General features: G+C 39.4%; 1 protein-coding gene and 1 long non-coding RNA gene across 2 annotated transcripts; both read right to left on the reverse strand.

The window, feature by feature from the left end:
* Nucleotides 1-2024: 2024 nt before the first annotated feature.
* On the reverse strand, nucleotides 2025-4764 carry LOC126627291 (uncharacterized). Its single transcript, XR_007624954.1, has 5 exons — nucleotides 4522-4764; nucleotides 4279-4438; nucleotides 4105-4173; nucleotides 3362-3420; nucleotides 2025-2495 (listed from the first exon to the last, which is right to left on the reverse strand). It is a non-coding gene; the product is annotated as an uncharacterized LOC126627291 (long non-coding RNA).
* A 14672-nt stretch (nucleotides 4765-19436) lies between these two features.
* Nucleotides 19437-20374, reverse strand: LOC126627282 (protein SPIRAL1-like 5). The gene is made up of 2 exons (XM_050296753.1): nucleotides 20072-20374; nucleotides 19437-19944 (listed from the first exon to the last, which is right to left on the reverse strand). Exons 1-2 carry the CDS (start codon nucleotides 20312-20314, stop codon nucleotides 19870-19872), a joined length of 318 nt encoding a protein of 105 aa, XP_050152710.1. The 5' UTR covers nucleotides 20315-20374; the 3' UTR covers nucleotides 19437-19869.
* Nucleotides 20375-22063: the final 1689 nt, after the last annotated feature.

Below are 22063 nucleotides of genomic sequence, written 5' to 3' on the forward strand. Positions count from 1 at the left end.
AGTGTTTTCCCAAGAGTTGTTTGACGTGGTTCGCCAGAAAAACCGACAAAAACCGTCGAAGAAGGCGAAAGGAATCGGGTCGGGTTGCCGGGTCTAGGTGATCCAGTGTTCCCTCATTCTCTCCCTTTCCCTCCCGGTTCTCCCCTCCTATTGGTCCACCCCTCCCTCATTTTCTCTCCCGCAACCTTATCTTCCTCACAGCCACACATGTGGCATTATCCCATTGCCCCAGGTTTTCTGGAGCCTTCCAAATTAATGGTAAAATGCCTATTTTTCCCTCCACTTCAATCGTTAATAACTTCTTCATTATAATTCCGTTTCACGAACGGTTTTTGCCCACACGTTCTTGAGATCGAACTCTATCCAAGTATGCCAAGAAAAATGCTAAAATATGCGGGGATAAAATATGTCCTCATATATTTCAATTTAGCCAACTAGGGCATTTTCGTCATTTCACTTATAAAATTCCCGGAAATAAAACTTTAAAATTTTTCAATTCGATTTTCATAACTATAAATTTTATTTTCGATTTTATCCACATATTCATAATTATGAATATCTAATTCATGTATTTAAATTTTTTGGGTATTATATTTGACCCCCATTAAAATAAATCTCGTCCCCGAAGATTTCAACCATCAAATAACGGAAATGAAATTATAACTCATCCCACCCTTCCATTTATAGTGAATAAAATCATATGATTTTATTCAACCTCAAAATAAATAGATCAATGAAGAATCATCATGATTCACACACATTTTCTCTGATTTCCAACCACATTCATTGGTAAAAATACCAGAACATCTAGCCACAATCACTGTATAAAAAATTTTGGAATTTAAAGCCAATCTGCAATACTGTTAACATTGAACAAAATCAAAACCCCATTCTATGATTTCCTTCATATCCACAAATAAACTAAATTACCCATAGTAAATTTAAAAGCCTTTTAAATCTTTCTTTTAATTGTTTCTCTTTTAAATTACTTCTAAGTGCAGCCACTGATCTCATAAATTAGCGACTCACACTTCTAGAGCATCATTCACATTTCATTAACCAATGAAGAGAATTTATATATATGTCAGAACTCTATTAGCCAACAAAACAAAACCTTATTAATCACATAGCCATGAGAATATGTACTCTTCATTGGTTCTGTTTGCAATATTAAATTCAATAAAATTTGGAATTACAAGCTTTCCCCATCAATTCTTTTCATAAAAAAAAAACACACACACAACTAGGAAATCGTATATATTAAACAAACTCAAAATCCAATTCCATAATTTTATTAATGTCCACCAACAATAAATGAAGAAATATTCATGGTCTTTCCACCATTCCAATTATAATGGACAAACCATAACCTTAGTTTATAATTTCCTTCATGTTCAATAAATCATAATGACTTTCGTAAATATTAAAATTTCCAACCATAATTATCATTGGCCATAATATTTTAAAATTTCTAGCCATAATTATCATTGACAAAACAATGATTTCGTCACCTATTTCTTTTATCCCAATCAGTAACTAGTAGATTGGAAAAGATCGTACTATACCTAGCCAATACACATCACACATTTTTTTTTATCACTTCAACAATTCATTCTCATAGCCCACACATGGACATTTTCCCCGGAAACACTGGGTCTTTGTGCCCATTCCACCATTCCTCCACATTCCATGGGTCTTTTCACCCGAATCAACATCCACGACCTTTTCCGTCATTTTCAACCTTCACGGGCCATTTTCCCCCCTTTTCAATATCCACAGGCCTTTTCCTGCCCTTTTCCACATCCACGGGCCTTTTCACCCAATTCAACATTTCTCAATTTAATACGACTTTTCCCATCTATTTGTCACGATTTCACAATCACCTTATCGTTTAAAATTTTCATAACGCATAACATAATATAAATCCAATTCAAGATTAATTTGAGACTTTAATCAAACGTTCATATTCAAAGCTATACATAAAATATGACATTTTTAAAATTTCCTACTCCAACTCAATTCAATTCACTTCATAATGATTCACGATATAGGCATTTCACATAAATTCATCATTAGTCAAAGAACTTATGAAATAGTGTAATATCAATACAATCCACAATTCTCATCCACAACCATCAATAATATCACATATTGTAAGGTAGAATCATTCGCTCTAATACCATTTGTAACGCCCCGCCCCAAAACAGTTGTTTAGGAATATAATTTCCGTGATAGGCCAAATTAAACCTTGTTTATTTAACTACCATTAATCACAATTCTTTATTTAAATTTATTAATCACTAACCATGACACACCCCGTCCCGAAGGAGGGCATGCTGGCCGTCACGTGAGAGTGACGTAACCATTTGCACAGTACGGAAGCTTTAAGATACAATTTATAAGTTGATACACCCGAAGGTGAGTCCTAATTTTGTCCAATCTGTCAGAACACCGTCGAATTCCTCGTAGTCACCACACCTTTGTGATTCCTGAACCTGGAGGGGCGCAAAACCAAAATTGAGTGGGTCAGTAAAACAATTCTTTTCCAAATCCAAACATTTCTTAAAACGTTGTAACCCCTCTCCGTAAAACCTGTATACTTTCCCAGAAATGTAAAATATAAATATACATATATATTCTCAATACTTCAATTCATTAACTCAACATTTTTTTCTTTATCAATCATGCCATGCCATGTCTAATTCAACAGTTAAGTATGGATGCATCAACAATAATCATATCAGGTGCAAGAAAGTAATCAACCGGAGGCCCTCTAATAGCCCTGTACGGTTGAACCTAGAGCTCAAATTCTATCACTCTCACTCTACCGGAGTCACCTTTGTGACCTGTCCGGCCTTCTGCACACAAGTTACGCTCTAGTGCTTTCTCATCAATCATCTGTGCACATAATCTAAGGTCACCCACCAGTCGAAATCTCACTAACACTCTTCGACTGGCCCGTCGCACCCACTCCGCGTGGACTGTGCGACCAGCATCTACTTGGTTCCAAGGTGAGCGTGCGATGCGGTGAATACTATAAGCACTAAACCATGGTGCAGAATTTGAGCTCAATATATATCAACATCATCATAACAGTAATTAAATAATCACCTGATACTCACCTGTGCGTCCGCCGCACCAATTCATACATATGCATCATATATCAATTCATATCATTTCATGCATGGCAATTCGATTCACATTTCTATATACTTTTCATATACTTTCAATGCATAGCGTTTCAATTCACTTTTTCATATAATTCTATATACCTTTCATTTAAAACATAATTTCATTCTAATTCAATTTCTGGGAAAACGTCAAGTATATATATATACGGAAAACAAAACTGCCCACTCACCTGGAGTTCGCCCTACAACTCCCTAGCACAATACGCCAAGGCGTCATGACGATCGGCGCCTAAAACAATAATTAATTCCAACCTCAGAATTCATAGTGATAGAATATATAACTTATATAAAATACGTCACTACGTAGTTCGATCCGGAAGATCCACCACTCAGATTTTAAATCCATAACTCCCAGAGGTCCACAATATATCTCTAGGATAACCTCCTAAAATTTCATTACCATCCAACGGTCGGATCTCCGTCAATTTCCAAAACTAAGTGACGGTTAACATTTTATTTTATGAACTTACAATTCCAATTCCGGAAGATCCGTAACTCGGATTCCCAATCCGTAAGTTCCAATAATCCTCAAATATTACGTATTACAACGTATCAAAGTTTGGTGACGATCCAACGGTCGGATCATCAATTCACATTTTCACCTAATGCGAAAACTATAAAACGTTATTCGAACACCTAACCAACAATCCTTAATAACTTTCTCATACGGTGATCAATTTGGGTATATAAATATACCACAGTGATCTACTCGACGTCACGGACGTCGACATATTTTTAAAATAAATTTTTACTGTAGCACGCGCCCCCACGCGCACCTTCTTCTTCCTTGGGTCGCCGGACTGGTTTTTCCGGCGGCCGTTTTTCAAATTGCCATAACTTTGTCATTTCTCAACGAAATCAAGTGATTCAAAAATGAAAGTTGTAGCCCTTGACGAGACAAAGAGAATGGTACCTTGCAAAACACCTAGTTCGCCGTGTTTTGGCCGGAAACTGCCTCGAAAGCCTCGGAGGTCGCCGGAAACTGGGTATTTTTCAAATGAGTATAACTTCTTCAATACTCAACGAAATTGAGTGAAAAAAAAAGGAAAGTTGTAGTAATTGATGAGACGAAGAGATTGATACCTACCTCGACTCCTAACTCGCTGGAGATTCGCCGGAAAAATCCTCGAAAGCTCCGGCCAAACTTTGAACTTGTCGATCTCCGTGTTCTTACGTCCAAAAACTTCCAACGAAGCACTCCGAGCTTCCTTGGGACCTCAATAAGCTCACTGTGAGCTTGTTTTAGCCTAAAACAAAGCCAATTCGAAGTTCATGAACAGTGCAATATCACGGGGTCCTTGAAAACTAGGGTTTTTGAAATGAAACTCACCTGAATTTAGTACCCACGTGATCGTGAAGTCCTCAGGATTCCAATGGTGGTCTCAAACTTGACGTTGGTGGAAGTTTTAGGGTGTTTTTGAAGTTGGTCCGTGAGTTCGAAGGAGAGAGAGACAGAGAGAGTGAGAAATCGTGAAGGAGGAGAGAGAGAGTGACAAGGTACGGGAATTGGGGAAGGTTTTGAGGGATGTGGGGATCCCCCGTGTCCAACTCAATCTCAATTTCAAACTTTTAACATAGAGTCTTGGTTTAGGTTTCTAAAACCAATTAATATTCTAATTCACCAAAGTTTAATAACCTTAAGTAAAAACAAGTGTCCAAATTACGCACTTTAGTCCCGTTTAGGGACATTTTCGTAACTTCACGTCCTCGGAATTAAAAATTCCGGGACGGGCTGTGACAAACCAAATCTATAACCAAAATTTAATTACCAAAACATAAGATTTAATTTTACAATTAATCACCAAATTTCTTTTCTTTATTCAAATTCCCAACAAAAGATTAATCTCAATTATTTAAGGCTGCATCTAACCCTGTTAGACTGCCTACGTACCCTTGAGCGGGATCAAGCCTTTCATAGTTCACCATTCAACCTTTTATCCATTTCCGAAAATACTCTAATAACAGAAATATTTAACATTAGTTTTCACAATCGAATCACACCAAATGGGTACCAATTACGGATTTAAAATATCAAAATCTGCATGAAAAGACAATGTCAGCCACTGGCCAAGCCCAGCTGTGGGTGGCGGTCGGCTGCCCCGACTCATTGGAAAATTTAACTATTTCTAAAAATTATCAAATTTTGCAGGAATGTACAAATCAAGAAGAGGAAATTTTTTTATACCTGGGATGAGGCCCAATTTTGCCGGGAAAAACCCCAATTTCACTCAAACTCTTTGGAAACCCTAGAAATGGGTGGCTTCGATCCGTCACCTCCGCTGCTTGCTTCCCCAACCAATGCCTAGGCTTTGTTCCTAAGGTTGAGGGAAGTCCGTTGATGGTGGTGGTGGTGGTGGAAGTTTTATTCAGGTTTGGTGGATGGCCACCACGAACGCTGTCGCACACCCCTCCCCCCGGTGCGGTTTCACAATTTTTAAGGCCAAATTCCATCAAATTTTGGGGTGGATTGGGTAGAGGAAAGGCCATGAAGTGTTTTCCCAAGGTTTTTTTTTGATGTGGTTCATCGGAAAAACCGACGAAAACTGCCATAAAAGGCGAAAGGAACCGGGTCAAGTCGTCGGGTCTAGGTGATCCAGTGTTCCCTCATTCTCTCTCTTTCCCTCCCGGTTCTCCCCTCCTATTGGTCCACCCCCTTCCTCATTTTCTTTACCACAACCTTCTCTTCTTCACAGCCACAAACGTGGCATCATCCCATTGCTCCAGATTTTCTGGAGCCTTCCAAATTAATGATAAAATGCCTATTTTTCCCTCCACTTCAATCGTTAATAACTTCTTCGTTATAATTCCGTTTCACGAACTATTTTTTCCCACACGCTCGTGAGATCGAACTCTATCCAAGTATGCCAAGAAAAATGATAAAATATGCGATGATAAAATACATCCTCGTATATTTCAATTTAGCCAACTAGGGCATTTTTGTCATTTCACTTATAAAATTCCCGGAAATAAAACTTTAAAATTTCTCAATTCAATTTTCATAACTATAAATTGATTTATTTTTATTTTCTCCACATATTCATAATTATGAATATCTAATTCATGTATTTAAATTTTCAGGGTTTACACAAAACTTATTCACCTGTTATGGATGTGATTACTTTTTGCTACCCTATTAGTATGGTAGTTTCCAAAAAACTGAGTATCCAACTGATGGACGTAGTAACTGCGTATCTCTATGGGGATTTTGATACGAAAATTTGTATGAAAGTTTCCGAATGACTTACATTGACTGGATCAAATATTTCCAAACCCTGGAACACGCTCTGAATTCGACTGAGGCATTCACTATATACGGTTTGAAGCAATCCGGAAGAATATGGTATAACCGTCTGAGTGAGTATTTGACTAGTCAAGGATATGTGAACAACGAACTATGCCTTTTTATTTGACTAGTCAAGTCACATTCCGATTTTGCGATTGTTGCAGTTCATGTCGACGACATGAACCTCATCGGAATTCCTAAAGAGCTCGAGAGAACTACCACACACCTGAAGTCGGAATTTGAGATGAAAGATCTAAGAAAGACTTGATACTATCTCGGTCTTGAGATATAGCACCGTTCGGATGAAATCTTAGTACATCAATCGAACTACACCCAGAAGGTGTTGTGCCGCTTTAACAAGGATAAAGCGAAGCCTTCGAGTACTCTTATGGTTGTTTGATCACTAGATGCAAAACGAGATCCCTTCCGTTCGAATGAGGATGATGAAGAGATTTTGGAGCCTGAAATTCCTTATCTAAGTGAGATAGGCGCTTTATTGTACTTAGCTCAATGCACTAGACCCGACATCTCCTTCGCTATTAATCTTTTGGCAAGAACTGTAATGCACCATCACGCAGACATTGGACTTGTGTTAAAGACATCTTCTATTACCTTAAGGGTATTATGGATTTGGGCTTGTTCTATCCCTACGGATCCTCGAGTAATGTCACACCCCTTTATCTCGAGTCGATTCTCGCCTTGTTGGTTATACCGACACATGATACTTATATGATCTGGATAAAGCGTGTTCTCAAACGGGTTATGTCTTTATTGTTGGAGGCATCACAATCTCTTGGAGGTTAACTAAACAGGCCTTAGTTGCCACTTCGTTTAACCATGCTGAAATTCTGGCCTTACACGAAGCAACTAAGGAATGCTTCTGGTTGAGAGCAGTTGTGGGCCATATTTGATGCTCCTGCAATCTTTGCCTTGTCGTTGATGTCTCGACGATGATCTATGAAGACAATGCAGCATGCATCAAACAACTCAAGAAGGGTTACATCAAAGGAGACAACACCAAGTACATTGTGTCGAAGTTCTTCTTCTCATATCAACAACAAGAGCATCAAAAGATTGAAGTCACGCAAATCCATTCACAAGACAATCTGGCCGACCTCTTCACCAAATCACTATCGAATGTGACGTTTCAGAAGCTTATTCAAGGAAATGGTATGCATAAGCTTTTTGAGTTGTAACATTGTTAGTTCTTTTTGGAATTATGTCAAACTTAGGGGGAATATCCTGAATTATACTTGCTTGATCTTAATGTACTTTTTTTTCCTACGCTTATGAGCATTTTTCCCTTTGGGTTTTTGCTACCTAACGAGGTTTTGATGAGGCACCCACCTTGGGTTGATCATATCCCTGATGACGTCTTGTAGATGTTTCATTTGACATTTCATTTCTCACGCATTTTTCCTTAGACTATGGGTTTTTGTTCCTACTTGGGTTTTACCATAGCCGTTGGTTTTTTTTGTGAGACTTAGTTCCTTATGCAAGTTCCTACTTTACTTTGACACTAATGTGTTCCCAGAATCAGTGTCAACGAGTCAACTTCCTCAACTTTACATGATGCCGAATCTAATTGAGTATCTACACACTTAAGAGGGAGTGTTATAAACTTCTTATTTAGGTGTAATTGTGTAAATTCTAGATTAGATTTGATACTAGTTATTCTTCTCTATTAGGACTTGTATTCCTTAGAGGAGAAGGATTATTCCCTCCCTTATTACTATAAATAAAGGTACTGCGTAAGGGGAATAACACATTCTTTACACAACCCTACAAACACATCTCTTTCTATGCCGCCGGACCCTCTCTCTCATTGTCAGATAAAACAAGCCACAACAATAATAAAGGATGATATTTATCACAATTCAATAAAAAAAGTGCTGAATTATGGGACCTAATCCGATAAATTAGACTAAACCGAATAATAATTCACAAAATTAAATTTATATCAAATTAAATTTCATCTGCGTTGCTATTGCATTATATGTGTAGGTCCACATACGAAAGATTAAAATTAAAGTGCCGCGAGAGGAAAATATTGGGCTAATTTTGTGAAGAGACTTGACAAACCCAGTGGTCAAAGTAAGCTCAATTAAGAGACGAAGTTGGGCCGACATGTGGAAAGTGTACTTAGGCTTTTATACAACAACAACAACAACAACAAAGCCTTTTCCCACTAAGTGGGGTCGGCTATATGAATCCTAGAACGCCATTGCGCTCGGTTTTGTGTCATGTCCTCCGTTAGATCCAAGTACTCTAAGTCTTTTCTTAGAGTCTCTTCCAAAGTTTTCCTAGGTCTTCCTCTACCCCTTCGGCCCTGAACCTCTGTCCCGTAGTCACATCTTCGAACCGGAGCGTCATTCGGCCTTCTTTGCACATGTCCAAATCACCGGAGCCGATTTTCTCTCATCTTTCCTACAATTTCGGTTACTCCTACTTTACCTCGGATATCCTCATTCCCAATCTTATCCTTTCTCGTGTGCCCACACATCCCACGAAGCATCCTCATCTCCGCTACACCCATTTTGTGTACGTGTTGATGCTTCACCGCCCAACATTCTGTGCCATACAACATCGCTGGCCTTATTGCCGTCCTATAAAATTTTCCCTTGAGCTTCAGTCGCCTACGACGGTCACACAACACGCCAGATGCATTCTTACACTTCATCCATCCAGCTCGTATTCTATGGTTGAGATCTCTATCTAATTCTCCGTTCTCTTGCAAGATAGATCCTAGGTAGCGAAAACGGTCGCTTTTTGTGATCTTCGCTAGATTGCTCTGGTCATTTGTGTGGATAAGTATATAAATGGATAGAGATAGGAAAGCAAACACAAGATGTACGTGGTTCACCCAGATTGGCTACGTCCACGGAATAGAAGAGTTCTCATTAATTGTGAAGGGTTTACACAAGTACATAGGTTCAAGCTCTCCTTTAGTGAGTACAAGTGAATGATTTAGTACAAATGACATTAGGAAATATTGTGGGAGAATGATCTCGTAATCACGAAACTTCTAAGTATCGGAGTGTGGTGTCGTCTTGACTTGCCTTATCTGTCTCATAGGTAGATGTGGCATCTTCTCTGGAAGTACTATTCCTCCATCCAGGGGTGGTATCTTTAACTGGTGGAGATGCACAAGGTAATGTATCAATTTCACTTGAAGCTTACTTGTAGTTTCAGGCTTGGTCAAGCGCGATACAAACCATGTAGTAGGAGTCCCCCAAGTCGCCGAGCTAGGGGGTCTGCTGAAAGAGGTGACAGACAAGGTAAGCAATCAGAGCTCCGACTGATTGTTCACCTTCTCCCCATCTTGCAGCAGCATGAAGGATAAAGAGAAGAAAAATGAGAAGAGATGATATGAGATACTTTTGCTTTTGAAGAAGTAACTTTCCACAGGCTTATTCTTGAACTGAGCTGGAGGGTTTTCTGGTTTCCTCCAGAGTATAAGGTCGACTGAAGAATTTGAGGGTCAAAACAAGTCCATCAAATCTAGAGTACGTTCCACCCTGCTGATATGGGATACTTTTTCTTTTGACAGAGTAATGGATGTATCGGCATGTGTGCTGTTACGCTTGTCTCCACATGCTTCCTTGTATCCTTCGCACTTGCCCTATCTGTTCCTCAAGCAGATGCGGAATCTTCCCTGGAAACATAAGATGTTGAAGATGAGTACTCGAGAGCAATGCCAGGTAAGTAATCAGGTAAGGGGTTCCAGGCAGTCAGTTCCTGGCTGGAAGCTTGATTCCAAGTGCTGACTGATTGCTCTCTTTCTCCTTGTCTTGCAGGTAAAAACAAGGCCAAAGGAAAAGACAGGGAAAAAGCATGATATGGGATACTCTTGCTTTTAACCCTGATGATATGAGATATTCTTGCTCTAGTATAGCTTGTTTGCAGAGGTATTATCGGGGGGGAAAGAAAGCTGAATATTTCGAAAGGCTTCGTTGGGAGTGCCCTCTCAGATATGATGAAGGGTTGAGCATTTTTGCAGGTCTGCCTGTCCGTTGGGGATGGAGATCGACATATATAGGAGTCTCCCTAACAAGTAGTAATGCTATTCCTTTACCCTGCTTGGTCATAGCACGGTAGTGGGAACTGCCAGTTTCACATGTTTTAACTCTGTCAGAGCACTTTGAAAAAGTGGTCTGTGGTATCTGGCTCTCGAGATTCGGAGAACGATGCCTCTTCGATTTTTGAGAAAGCAATCATGCTGGGGGTCTGGCTCTCGAGATTCGGAGAGCAGTGTCTCTTCGATTTTTGAGAAAGTAATCATGTTGGGAGTCTGGCTCTCGAGATTCGGAGGGCGGTGCCTCTTCGATTTTGGAGCAAGCAATCTTGTTGGGAGTGTTGTCTCGAATGTGAGTAAAGGTTGGGCATGTTTGCTAGTCTACCTTGCCACGAAGCACAAAGGTTGACACACAGGGACTTTCCAATTATCCAGCCATGGTACTGTTCCTTTACCCTCTCTTCGATTTTGAGAAAGTAGTCATGTTGGGAGTCTGGCTCTCGAGATTCGGAGGACGGTGCCTCTTCGATTTTGGAGCAAGCAATCTTGTTGGGAGTGTTTTCTCGAATGTGAGTAAAGGTTGGGCATGTTTGCTAGTCTACCTTTCCACGAAGCACAGAGGTTGACAAACAGGGACTTTCCAATTATCCAGCAGTGGTACTGTTCCTTTACCCTTGTGGGTAATAATATGGTAGCTAGACCTTCAAAATTTATGTGTCTAAACTTTGTTAGTGTTGTTTCTTTGCTATTCTTTTACCTTTCTTGGTTAGAGCGATGTAGTGGGAGCTGCAAGCTTCACGTGCTCAACTTTGGCAGAGAACTTTGACAAAGTTATCTGTGGTACCCATGAGCTATTGTTGTGTGTGGGAAGTGGGTGATTGAACAGTAAGATTCATGTGCTTTCTACTTCACCAGAAGTCTTCGACAGAATGCCCATAATTTCTGCAAAGCTGAGTGTGCGTGTGACAGGTGCTGACAAGGCTAGAAAAGTAGGTGCCTCTTCGATTTCTGAGATCGGCCCTCGTGGTCTCTGAGCAGCCCAGCTTTTGAGAAAGCGAGCGCCTCTTCGATTGATTCGGAGAACGATGCCTCATCGATTTTTGAGAAAGCAATCATGCTAGGGGTCTGGCTCTCGAAGATTCGGGGAGCAGTGTCTCTTCGATTTTTGAGAAAGTAATAATGTTGGGAGTCTGGCTCTCGAGATTCGGAGGGCGGTGCCTCTTCGATTTTGGAGCAAGCAATCTTGTTGGGAGTGTTTTCTCGAATGTGAGTAAAGGTTGGGCATGTTTGCTAGTCTACCTTGCCACGAAGCACAGAGGTTGACACACAGGGACTTTCCAATTATCCAGCAATGGTACTGTTCCTTTACCCTCTCTTCGATTTTTAAGAAAGTAGCCATGTTGGGAGTTTGGCTCTCGAGATTCGGAGGACGGTGCCTCTTCGATTTTGGAGCAAGCAATCTTATTAGGAGTGTTTTCTCGAATGTGAGTAAAGGTTGGGCATGTTTGCTAGTCTACCTTGCCACGAAGCACAAAGGTTGACACACAAGGACTTTCCAATTATCCAGCAGTGGTACTGTTCCTTTACCCTTGTGGGTAATAATATGGTAGCTAGACCTTCAAAATTTATGGGTCTAAACTTTGTTAGTGCTGTTTCTTTGCTATTCTTTTACCCTTCTTGGTCAGAGCGATGTAGTGGGAGCTGCAAGCTTCACGTGCTCAACTTTGGCAGAGAACTTTGGCAAAGTTTTCTGTGGTACCCATGAGCTATTGTTGCGTGTGGGAAGTGGGTGATTGAACAGTAAGATTCATGTGTTTTCTACTTCCCCAGAAGTCTTCGACAGAATGCCCATAATTTCCGCAAAGCTGAGTGTGCGTGTGACAGGTGCTGACAAGGCTGGAAAAGTAGGTGCCTCTTCGATTTCTGAGATCGGCCCTCATGGTCTCTGGGGAGCCCAGCTTTTAAGAAAGCGGGCGCCTCTTCGATTTCTGAGATCAGCCTTCGAGGTCTTTAAGCAGCCCAACTTTTGAGAAAGCAAACGCCTCTTCGATTTCTGAGATCAACCCTCGTGATCTCTAAGCAGCCCAGCTTTTGAGAAAGCAAACGCCTCTTCGATTTCTGAGCAGGCGCCTCTTCGATTTCTGAAGCTCCGTCGAGTGCAGATTTTTATAGGGGCTGACATTAAGTTCCAAAGCACACTTGAATCTCCACCAGTAGAAGCTTCATTCTTGCACTTCTAAGATCTTGATTTGTCCGACCTCTTCTCTCTTCAACACCTTTGAAAATGTCTGGCCCCTCCGACCGTCGTTTTGACTTGAACCTTGTTGAAGAGGCAGCCCCGCCTTCTCCAGACAACATATGGCGCCCATCCTTCGTCTCCCCTACTGGTCCTCTTACCGTTGGGGATTCCGTGATGAAGAATGATATGACCGCTGCGGTGGTGGCCAGGAACCTTCTCACTCCCAAAGATAGCAGACTACTTTCCAAACGGTCTGATGAGTTAGCTGTTAAGGATTCGCTGGCTCTCAGTGTTCAGTGTGCAGGTTCTGTGTCTAATATGGCCCAACGCCTATTTGCTCGAACCCGCCAAGTTGAATCATTGGCGGCTGAAGTGATGAGTCTCAAACAGGAGATTAGAGGGCTCAAGCATGAGAATAAACAATTGCACCGGCTCGCACATGACTATGCTACAAACATGAAGAGGAAGCTTGACCAGATGAAGGAAACTGATGGTCAGGTTTTACTTGATCATCAGAGATTTGTGGGTTTGTTCCAAAGGCATTTATTGCCTTCGTCTTCTGGGGCTGTACCGCGTAATGAAGCTCCAAATGATCAACCTCTGATGCCTCCTCCTTCTAGGGTTCTGTCCAGTACTGAGGCTCCAAATGATCCCCCTCCGGTGCCTTCTCTTTCTGAGGCTCTACCGACTGCTGAGACTTCTCCTAAGCAACCTTTGTGAAGGCTCCCTCTTGTGTGTTTATTTTGACTCATGTATATGTACATATTTGTAGCTTATCAGGGATATCAATAAATAAGCTTTCCTTCATTTCAACGTATTGTGTTAGATACACCAAAGCCTTCTTTGCTAAGTTCTTTGAATTTTCTTTTGTTGAAGCTTGTATGTTGAAGCTTTCTGAGAGGAGCATGTAGGTTGGGGTAGTGTTCCCTTAATTTTTCGAGTGAGGAAAACTTCTCGGTTGGAGACTTGGAAAATCCAAGTCACTGAGTGGGATCGGCTATATGAATCTTAGAACGCCATTGTGCTCGATCCTGTGTCATGTCATTCGTTAGATCCAAGTACTCTAAGTCTTTTCTTAGAGTCTCTTCCAAAGTTTTCCTAGGTCTTCCTCTACCCCTTCGGCCCTGAACCTCTGTCCCATAGTCGCATCTTCTAATCGGAGCGTCAGTATGCCTTCTTTGCACATGTCCAAACCACCGTAACCGATTTTCTCTCATCTTTCCTTCAATTTCGGCTACTCCTACTTTACCCCGGATATCCTCATTCCTAATCTTATCCTTTCTCGTGTGCCCACACATCCAACGAAGCATCCGCATCTCCGCTACACCCATTTTGTGTACGTGTTGATGTTTCACCGCCCAACATTCTGTGCCATACAGCATCGCCGGCCTTATTGCCGTCCTATAAAATTTTCCCTTGAGCTTCAGTGGCATACGGCGGTCACATAACACGCCGGATGCACTCTTCCACTTCATCCATCCAGCTTGTATTCTATGGTTAAGATCTCCATCTAATTCTCCGTTCTTTTGCAAGATAGATCCTAGGTAACGAAAACGGTCGCTCTTTGGTATTTCTTGATCTCCGATCCTCACCCCTAACTCGTTTTGGCCTCCATTTGCACTGAACTTGCACTCCATATATTCTGTCTTTGATCGGCTTAGGCGAAGACCTTTAGATTCCAACACTTCTCTCCAAAGGTTAAGCTTTGCATTTACCCCTTCCTGAGTTTCATCTATCAACACTATATCGTCTGCGAAAAGCATACACCAAGGAATATCATCTTGAATATGTCCTGTTAACTCATCCATTACCAACGCAAAAAGGTAAGGACTTAAGGATGAGCCTTGATGTAATCCTACAGTTATGGGAAAGCTTTCGGTTTGTCCTTCATGAGTTCTTACGGCAGTCTTTGCTCCTTCATACATATCCTTTATAGCTTGGATATATGCTACTCGTACTCCTTTCTTCTCTAAAATCCTCCAAAGAATGTCTCTTGGGACCCTATCATACGCTTTTTCCAAATCTATAAAGACCATGTGTAAATCCTTTTTCCCATCTCTATATCTTTCCATCAATCTTCGTAAGAGATAGATTGCCTCCATGGTTGAGCGCCCTGGCATGAACCCGAATTGGTTGTCCGAAACCCGTGTCTCTTGCCTCAATATATGCTCAATGACTCTCTCCCAGAGCTTCATTGTATGACTCATTAGCTTAATACCCCTATAGTTCATGCAATTTTGTACGTCGCCCTTATTCTTGTAGATAGGCACCAAAGTGCTCGTTCGCCACTCATTTGGCATCTTCTTCGTTTTCAAAATCCTATTGAAAAGGTCAGTGAACCATGTTATACCTGTCTCTCCCAAAAGTTTCCACACTTCGATTGGTATATCGTCTGGGCCTATTGCTTTTTTATGCTTCATCTTCTTCAAAGCTACAACCACTTCTTCCTTCCGGATTCGACGATAAAAAGAGTAGTTTCTACACTCTTCTGAGTTACTCAACTCCCCTAAAGAAGCACTCATTTCATGTCCTTCATTGAAAAGATTATGAAAATAACCTCTCCATCTGTCTTTAACCGCGTTCTCTGTAGCAAGAACCTTTCCATCCTCATCCTTGATGCACCTCACTTGGTTTAGGTCCCTTGTCTTCTTTTCCCTTGCTCTAGATAGTTTATAGATATCCAACTCTCCTTCTTTGGTATCTAGTCGTTTATACATATCGTCGTAAGCCGCTAACTTAGCTTCTCTGACAGCTTTCTTCGCCTCTTGCTTCGCTTTTCTATACCTTTCACCATTTTCATCGGTCCTCTCCTTGTATAAGGCTTTACAACATTCCTTCTTAGCCTTCACCTTTGTTTGTACCTCCTCATTCCACCACCAAGATTCCTTTTGGTGTGGGGCAAAGCCCTTGGACTCTCCTAATACCTCTTTTGCTACTTTTCGGATACAACTAGCCATGGAATTCCACATTTGGCTAGCTTCCCCCTCTCTATCCCACACACATTGGGTGATTACTTTCTCTTTGAAAATGGCTTGTTTTTCTTCTTTTAGATTCCACCATCTAGTCCTTGGGCACTTCCAAGTCTTGTTCTTTTGTCTTACTCTTTTGATATGTACATCCATCACCAACAAGCGATGTTGATTAGCCACGCTCTCTCCTGGTATAACTTTGCAATCCTTACAAGTTATACGATCCCCTTTCCTCATTAGAAGAAAATCTATTTGTGTTTTTGACGACCCACTCTTGTAGGTGATCACATGTTCTTCTCTCTTCTTAAAGAAGGTGTTGGCTAAGAAGAGATCATATGCCATTGCAAAATCCAAGATAGCTTCCCCATCCTCGTTTCTCTCCCCAAAACCATGGCCACCATGAAAACCTCCATAGTTGCCTGTCTCCCTGCCCACGTGTCCATTTAAATCTCCTCCTATAAATAACTTCTCCGTCTGAGCAATTCCTTGCACCAAGTCTCCAAGATCTTCCCAAAATTTCTCCTTCGAACTCGTATCCAACCCTACTTGAGGTGCGTACGCACTAATCACATTGATAAGTTCTTGTCCTATTACAATCTTGATTGCCATGATTCTATCTCCTACCCTCTTGACATCTACAACATCTTGTACCAAGGTCTTGTCCACGATGATGCCAACACCGTTTCTCGTTCTATTTGTGCCCGAATACCAAAGTTTAAACCCTGAGTTTTCTAGATCCTTTGCCTTACTACCAACTCACTTAGTTTCTTGTAGGCACATAATATTTATCCTTCTCCTCACCATAACTTCCACTACTTCCATAGATTTTCCCGTTAAGGTTCCTATATTCCACGTTCCTAAACGCATTTTGCTCCCTTGAACTCTACCCTTCTGTCCTAGCTTCTTCACCCTCCCCCGTCTAATAGGATCAAAGTACTTCTTTTGTGTGTCCCGGGTAAAGTTGATAGGAGCATATGCTCCCAAACAACTTTGAGTGGAGTCGTTCGAAAAGAAGTTTCTATGGCCCCCTTGCTCATTTAACACTGCATCCGGGTGCCGATGGAGATACAGCGACCCTTGCTCACTTATCACTGTGCTCGGGCCACACAGCGCGCCACTTACGGGTGACGCCCTAGCTTTTATGCAATGCAAAAATCGGTTCAACGTCTGCCACGTTATTAATTATAGAAAAATATAAATTAATACGATTTTAAAGTATTAAAATTTAATATTTAGAAAATTAAATTCTCGTAACCTATTTGAATAAGTCAAAAAGCAATCGATTATTAATTCTATAATTAATAGAATAATTTTGCATATCTGAGCTTTAATCATATTTGGTAAAACAGTGCGCTTTTTTGTTTGTAGTTTAGATGAATTTGATGTAAAATATTAGTTATGTCATAAAAAGAATAATGAAATAGTTATGTGATATTCAGTGGTTTTCCCCATTGATTTAAGACAATAAAACAACGAAATGTAACTTAGAAAGTGAAAAATATAATTCACGAACCTGTAAAAAGTAACTAAGTAATATTGTTTTAGAAACTAATCAGGCATGACATTTACTAACAAAGCCAAACGAATTAACAAGTCAAAATGAGGCATGGTAGACAGTGTTACAATGATGAGCATATAATTGAGGGTATTTTACAATCAGAGATAAGTACTGTCAAGCCTTGTAATGTGAGTTTGTATTTAAGTATGATATTGAAGTGATAGATTGTATATATGAGTGCTAGTTTTTTTTTCTTTTTTTTAATGAATTGAAGATATTTCAAGATAAAACGAACTCTATTTTTGTTATAGAAGTTTCAAATTTAAGAAATATGAAAATGGATAAAAAAATTCCACTTGTAGCTGATGATCCCAGGAGTTGTTGGCTTAAGCATTTGAGCATAATCTGCTGCCAGAATTCCTGTAATTTGAGCATGCAAAGAAAACAACAACTGCGTATCTAGTGGCGAGGGGGGTTGGGAATATGAGTAATGGCAGAGCCAGAAAATTTTTTGTTGGTTGGCTAGCTAAAAAAATACTCTAAAATTAAATTATATATTTTTTGCTATACACATACTGATGCAAAAATTTAAGTTTAACTTTTGTACTTGTATACTTTAAAATTTGTTTGGCATGAGCTTAATAAGCTTAGCAACTGCAAACTGCAAAAATTACAAGAAATCATCTAGTTTTATATGTTTTTAGATGCAACCACAAGAAGAAGAGAGAAAACTATCATATATGGACAATCTCAATTACAACCACACAACTGGCAAAAAACAAAACAATGAAAGTAGAAGTAAACGCAATCTTAATAAAAAATTGATTGAAAATAATATAATGCACACTAAATCAAAACAGAATAATCTTGAACAAAATGACATCAAAGTTTCCATAGTAATTTTTATATTTGTAGTTGTGCTAAATAGTCACTAGGCTAGTTTTATTAAAAAATAATTTTTCTTGCATTTATTTTGTCTATTATATTAGGCTATACACCAAAGTGCATACATTGCCGCAAACCCTTTCTCGGCTACAGCCTGCTGTGGCCTTTGGTGTGGCTCCGCGCCAATATGAGTTAAGATTAGGTTATCAAGGGTTAAACAAGAGCAAAAAGCAATTGCATTTGCACATGTTATTTTTTGTTAAACAAGAACAAAAAGCAATTGCATTTGCACATGTTATTTTTTAATGATATTCTTGAGGCCACATATATTATATATTCATGCAATAACAACTTGAAATCTGGTTGAAATTCATGTTTACCTAGCTACCTAGCAAACCTAGATATCTTGCAAAACAGGCCTCCTTAAATAATGCAATGTTTCATTAGTTGCATGTATGTTCTTCGCTTAATTAGTCAGGCAAATAACAGCAGTACCAGTAAGTTTAATTTACGTCAGCAAGTGATTGACTTATTACTATGAAGGCAGTGAAAACCAGGCTTCACAATGTGGCAAATTAAAGCACAATTTTCATACTGTTTTCAACCTTCTTAATAGGGTTATCAGTCTTCTTCAATCGTATGGAGAGGGTGAGAAGCACATAGACAAGGAAACAACCATTATATAACCTACATATAAACATATATATGAATAATATAAGATGATGATGATCCAATCGACAAAATGCTACTTATCTAAGTGGAGTTGGTTTATGTCTAACATTCAAGGGACATGCAGAATATAAGGAAAAGTTGGTTCCCGGAACAAATTTTCAGTTTCCGCGATAACATTAAAAAACAGAAAAATAATCAAGCTAGGGAGAGATAAGAAAAATTACGTACGTAATAGTTTATTCAAGTTTTATGATTAAATATAAATTGCGATAACTACACAAGCTATACATGAAGGTTGAAAGCTTTAATCATCGACATGAGATTAACTCAATGTACGTGGAAACGAATAGTTTTGTTTCCATAGCCATGAATTAATTAAACAACAAAAAAACATATCATTGGAAGAATCAATATCAAATAAAATTACTGGAAATCGTAAGCATTAAATTAATTGGAAAATAAATGAAGAAAAAAAAACATATGTTAGAATATAGCATGAGAATACAGAGCCACAACTGGAAGACGTAGAGAGACCAAACCATGAACTAAATTTCCATTAGTTGGTAAGGAAAAATCAATACAGAAGCTAAGGAAAAGAAAAAACGAGTACCAATTCGATTTAGTGAGAACATAGTTGGCAATCTTCAAAGTTCAAATGAACCCCAAAACGGGGTCATTTTCGAGTTTCCAAATCTGACAGTGTGTATTGATAGACAAACAATTCTACATATAATTGGACCATACAGAATTCAAATACCAAAAGAAAACTTAAAATCATATACTCATATATAGCAGTGTAATACAAACTTAGCAAACCCCAAATATATATATATATATATATATATATATATGCTAACCTAGCTAATAAATTCCATCATAAGGGGAGATCATTAAAACGTACATTTTTTCTAGTTATACACCCAGTCTTTGATCTTCACCTTCGTGTTCCCAGCCTCCAAATATAAAACAAACAAATTGAAGTACGTACCCTTGCAAATCTCACACTTATGGGGATTGATAAATCCCTCTTATTATACACATCTTTTTTCTTAATTTCTCCCAAAATCACAATCAAAATATTTATTAGCCGGGTAGAATTTGGGAGAAATTAAAGTACTCACTTAGCTCCAAACAAGTACCCAAGTGATGAATCTCCACCAGGAGCTGATTTAACTTTTATCGTCGGACGATCCTGAATAAATATCATTTGGTAGAAAAATACATTATAAATTTATAATAATTAAGGTGTAGCTGCAGAGTTGAATTTTCAAAATATAGTTCATATACAAAAAAAAAAAAAAAAAAAAACGAGAGCTTACAGTTAAGAAGTTCCCAGAATTTTGGCCTTCAGCTCTGTGATAGTTGTTGGAATTTTTTTGTTTTTCTGAAGAGTTAGTAGGAGTATCTGGAGGCTTAAATTCAATGCTGGAATCAAATCTATCGATGCCATATGGGGGTATTACTGGCTTAGCTGTTGGAGGTGGACTTTGCTTCTGATCATCTGAGCCAAACAAGTACCCCAATGAGCTTTGTCCCCCACCATAGCTCCCACCTCTACTCATGGCTGCAGCTTAATTTGACAATTTCAAGATCTGTTTGTCCAAAGTTAGTGGTATAGGAGAAAGAAAGAGAACCCTAATATATATAAACAAATTATGTGTGAAATCTATGTGCATATTTTTGGATGGGTTGATGATGATGTATCGTACCTAATTTGTCATTATTTTCTTTATTGATTACTAATATCAACTTTAATCGTATGGTGCATAATAATATAGGTTAGAAAGGGCATCTGATGTATTGAGTAATTGCCCTTGTTGCATGGTGGTGATGTATGTGTATGTGTATGTGATTGTCTAATAGAGACTACATGTAATACGTTCCATGATCCATCCATTGTTGGAATCCCATTTATCTCCGATCGGCAGAGGGAAAGGAGAGAAGCACTTTGAATAAAATTACCCCATTCTAACTAATACCAAGGCCTTTATGAGAAAACCTCACACCTAACGGATTGGGCAGGTGGTAAAGTGGGGACATATCGATGTTGTTGGAGTGGGCCATCGGCCCGTCGGCCCGAAATTTTTTACATGGTATCAGAGCCAGGGGATGGGCTTGTACTACCACGTGATTGGGTGGGTCCCCGTTGGCCCCGCGCGATAGGTGAGTCCCGACATGGCTCCATGTAGGCCAAAGTTGCCACGTGATTAAGTGGGTCCCCGTTTGGCCCCGCGTGTTGGGTGAGCCCCGACTTGGCTCCACGTGATTGCCAATGTGTGGATCTCCACGTGCGACCCACAAAATGGGGTCTCACGTGCAGGGGCGTGTTGGAATCCCATTTATCCCACATCGGCCAAAGGGAAAGGAGATAAGCAATTTGGATAGAATTACCCCACTCCAACTAACACTAAGGCCTTTTGTGATAAAACCCCACACCTAATGGATTGGGCAGGTGGTAAAGTGGGGACAATATCGATATTGTTGGAGTGGACCCTCGGCCCGTCGACCTGAAAAATTCTACATCCATAGTTAAATCCCTCTTGTTCTTTTATGGAAACGCTCAATCATTAAAAGACAATTTTTCAAGCATTCATGCAACAGGGAGTGACTTAACTCCATATAACTTCATGTAATATTTCTTAATTCTTTGATGTGGGACTTTGAACTTTATATTCTCACACGCTTTCTCATGTGTAACGAATTTTTTAATCTAGCTAGCATGTGGATAGTTTTAATTGAGTGACTTGCAACAAATGTGGATGTTGGTTGTCACATTTGGGCAAACTCAACACCATGAATTGCCATGATGAATGAAGTTGATTTCACTCTAAAACTAATTAATTGACAATAAGGAGAGTAGCCATGCCAAATTTCTTAACTCTCCAGTGACAGACCTTGAACTTCATATCCTTACAATTATTAGCATTTGTTTTGTTAAGGGTTGTGGGAAATAAAATATTTAATTTGAGGGATAATAGTGATGAAGTATGTAATTGTAACTATACTCAAATTGTTACTTTAATTATGAAGGCTTTAGAAAGTAATGTTATTTTATACATCAAATAAAGGGGATGAAAGATTCAAATTCATGACAACAAATATAAGGATGAATGTTCTTAACCAACAAAATTACAAGCACCCTACAAGTTTTAAAAAACATTTTACTGGCCTAGAAAATGAAAATAAAAAGAAGAATACAAATCAATTATAATTATACAACTACTCACTGATGCAGGTCATTAATGCTATTGGAAAACTAATACCGATCTTATATAAATTGATTGGAAATTAAAAGCGGTGTCTTTTGATAG

This window comes from Malus sylvestris, chromosome 6, assembly GCF_916048215.2.
Source record: "Malus sylvestris chromosome 6, drMalSylv7.2, whole genome shotgun sequence".
In the NCBI taxonomy this organism is placed as follows: Eukaryota; Viridiplantae; Streptophyta; class Magnoliopsida; order Rosales; family Rosaceae; genus Malus; species Malus sylvestris.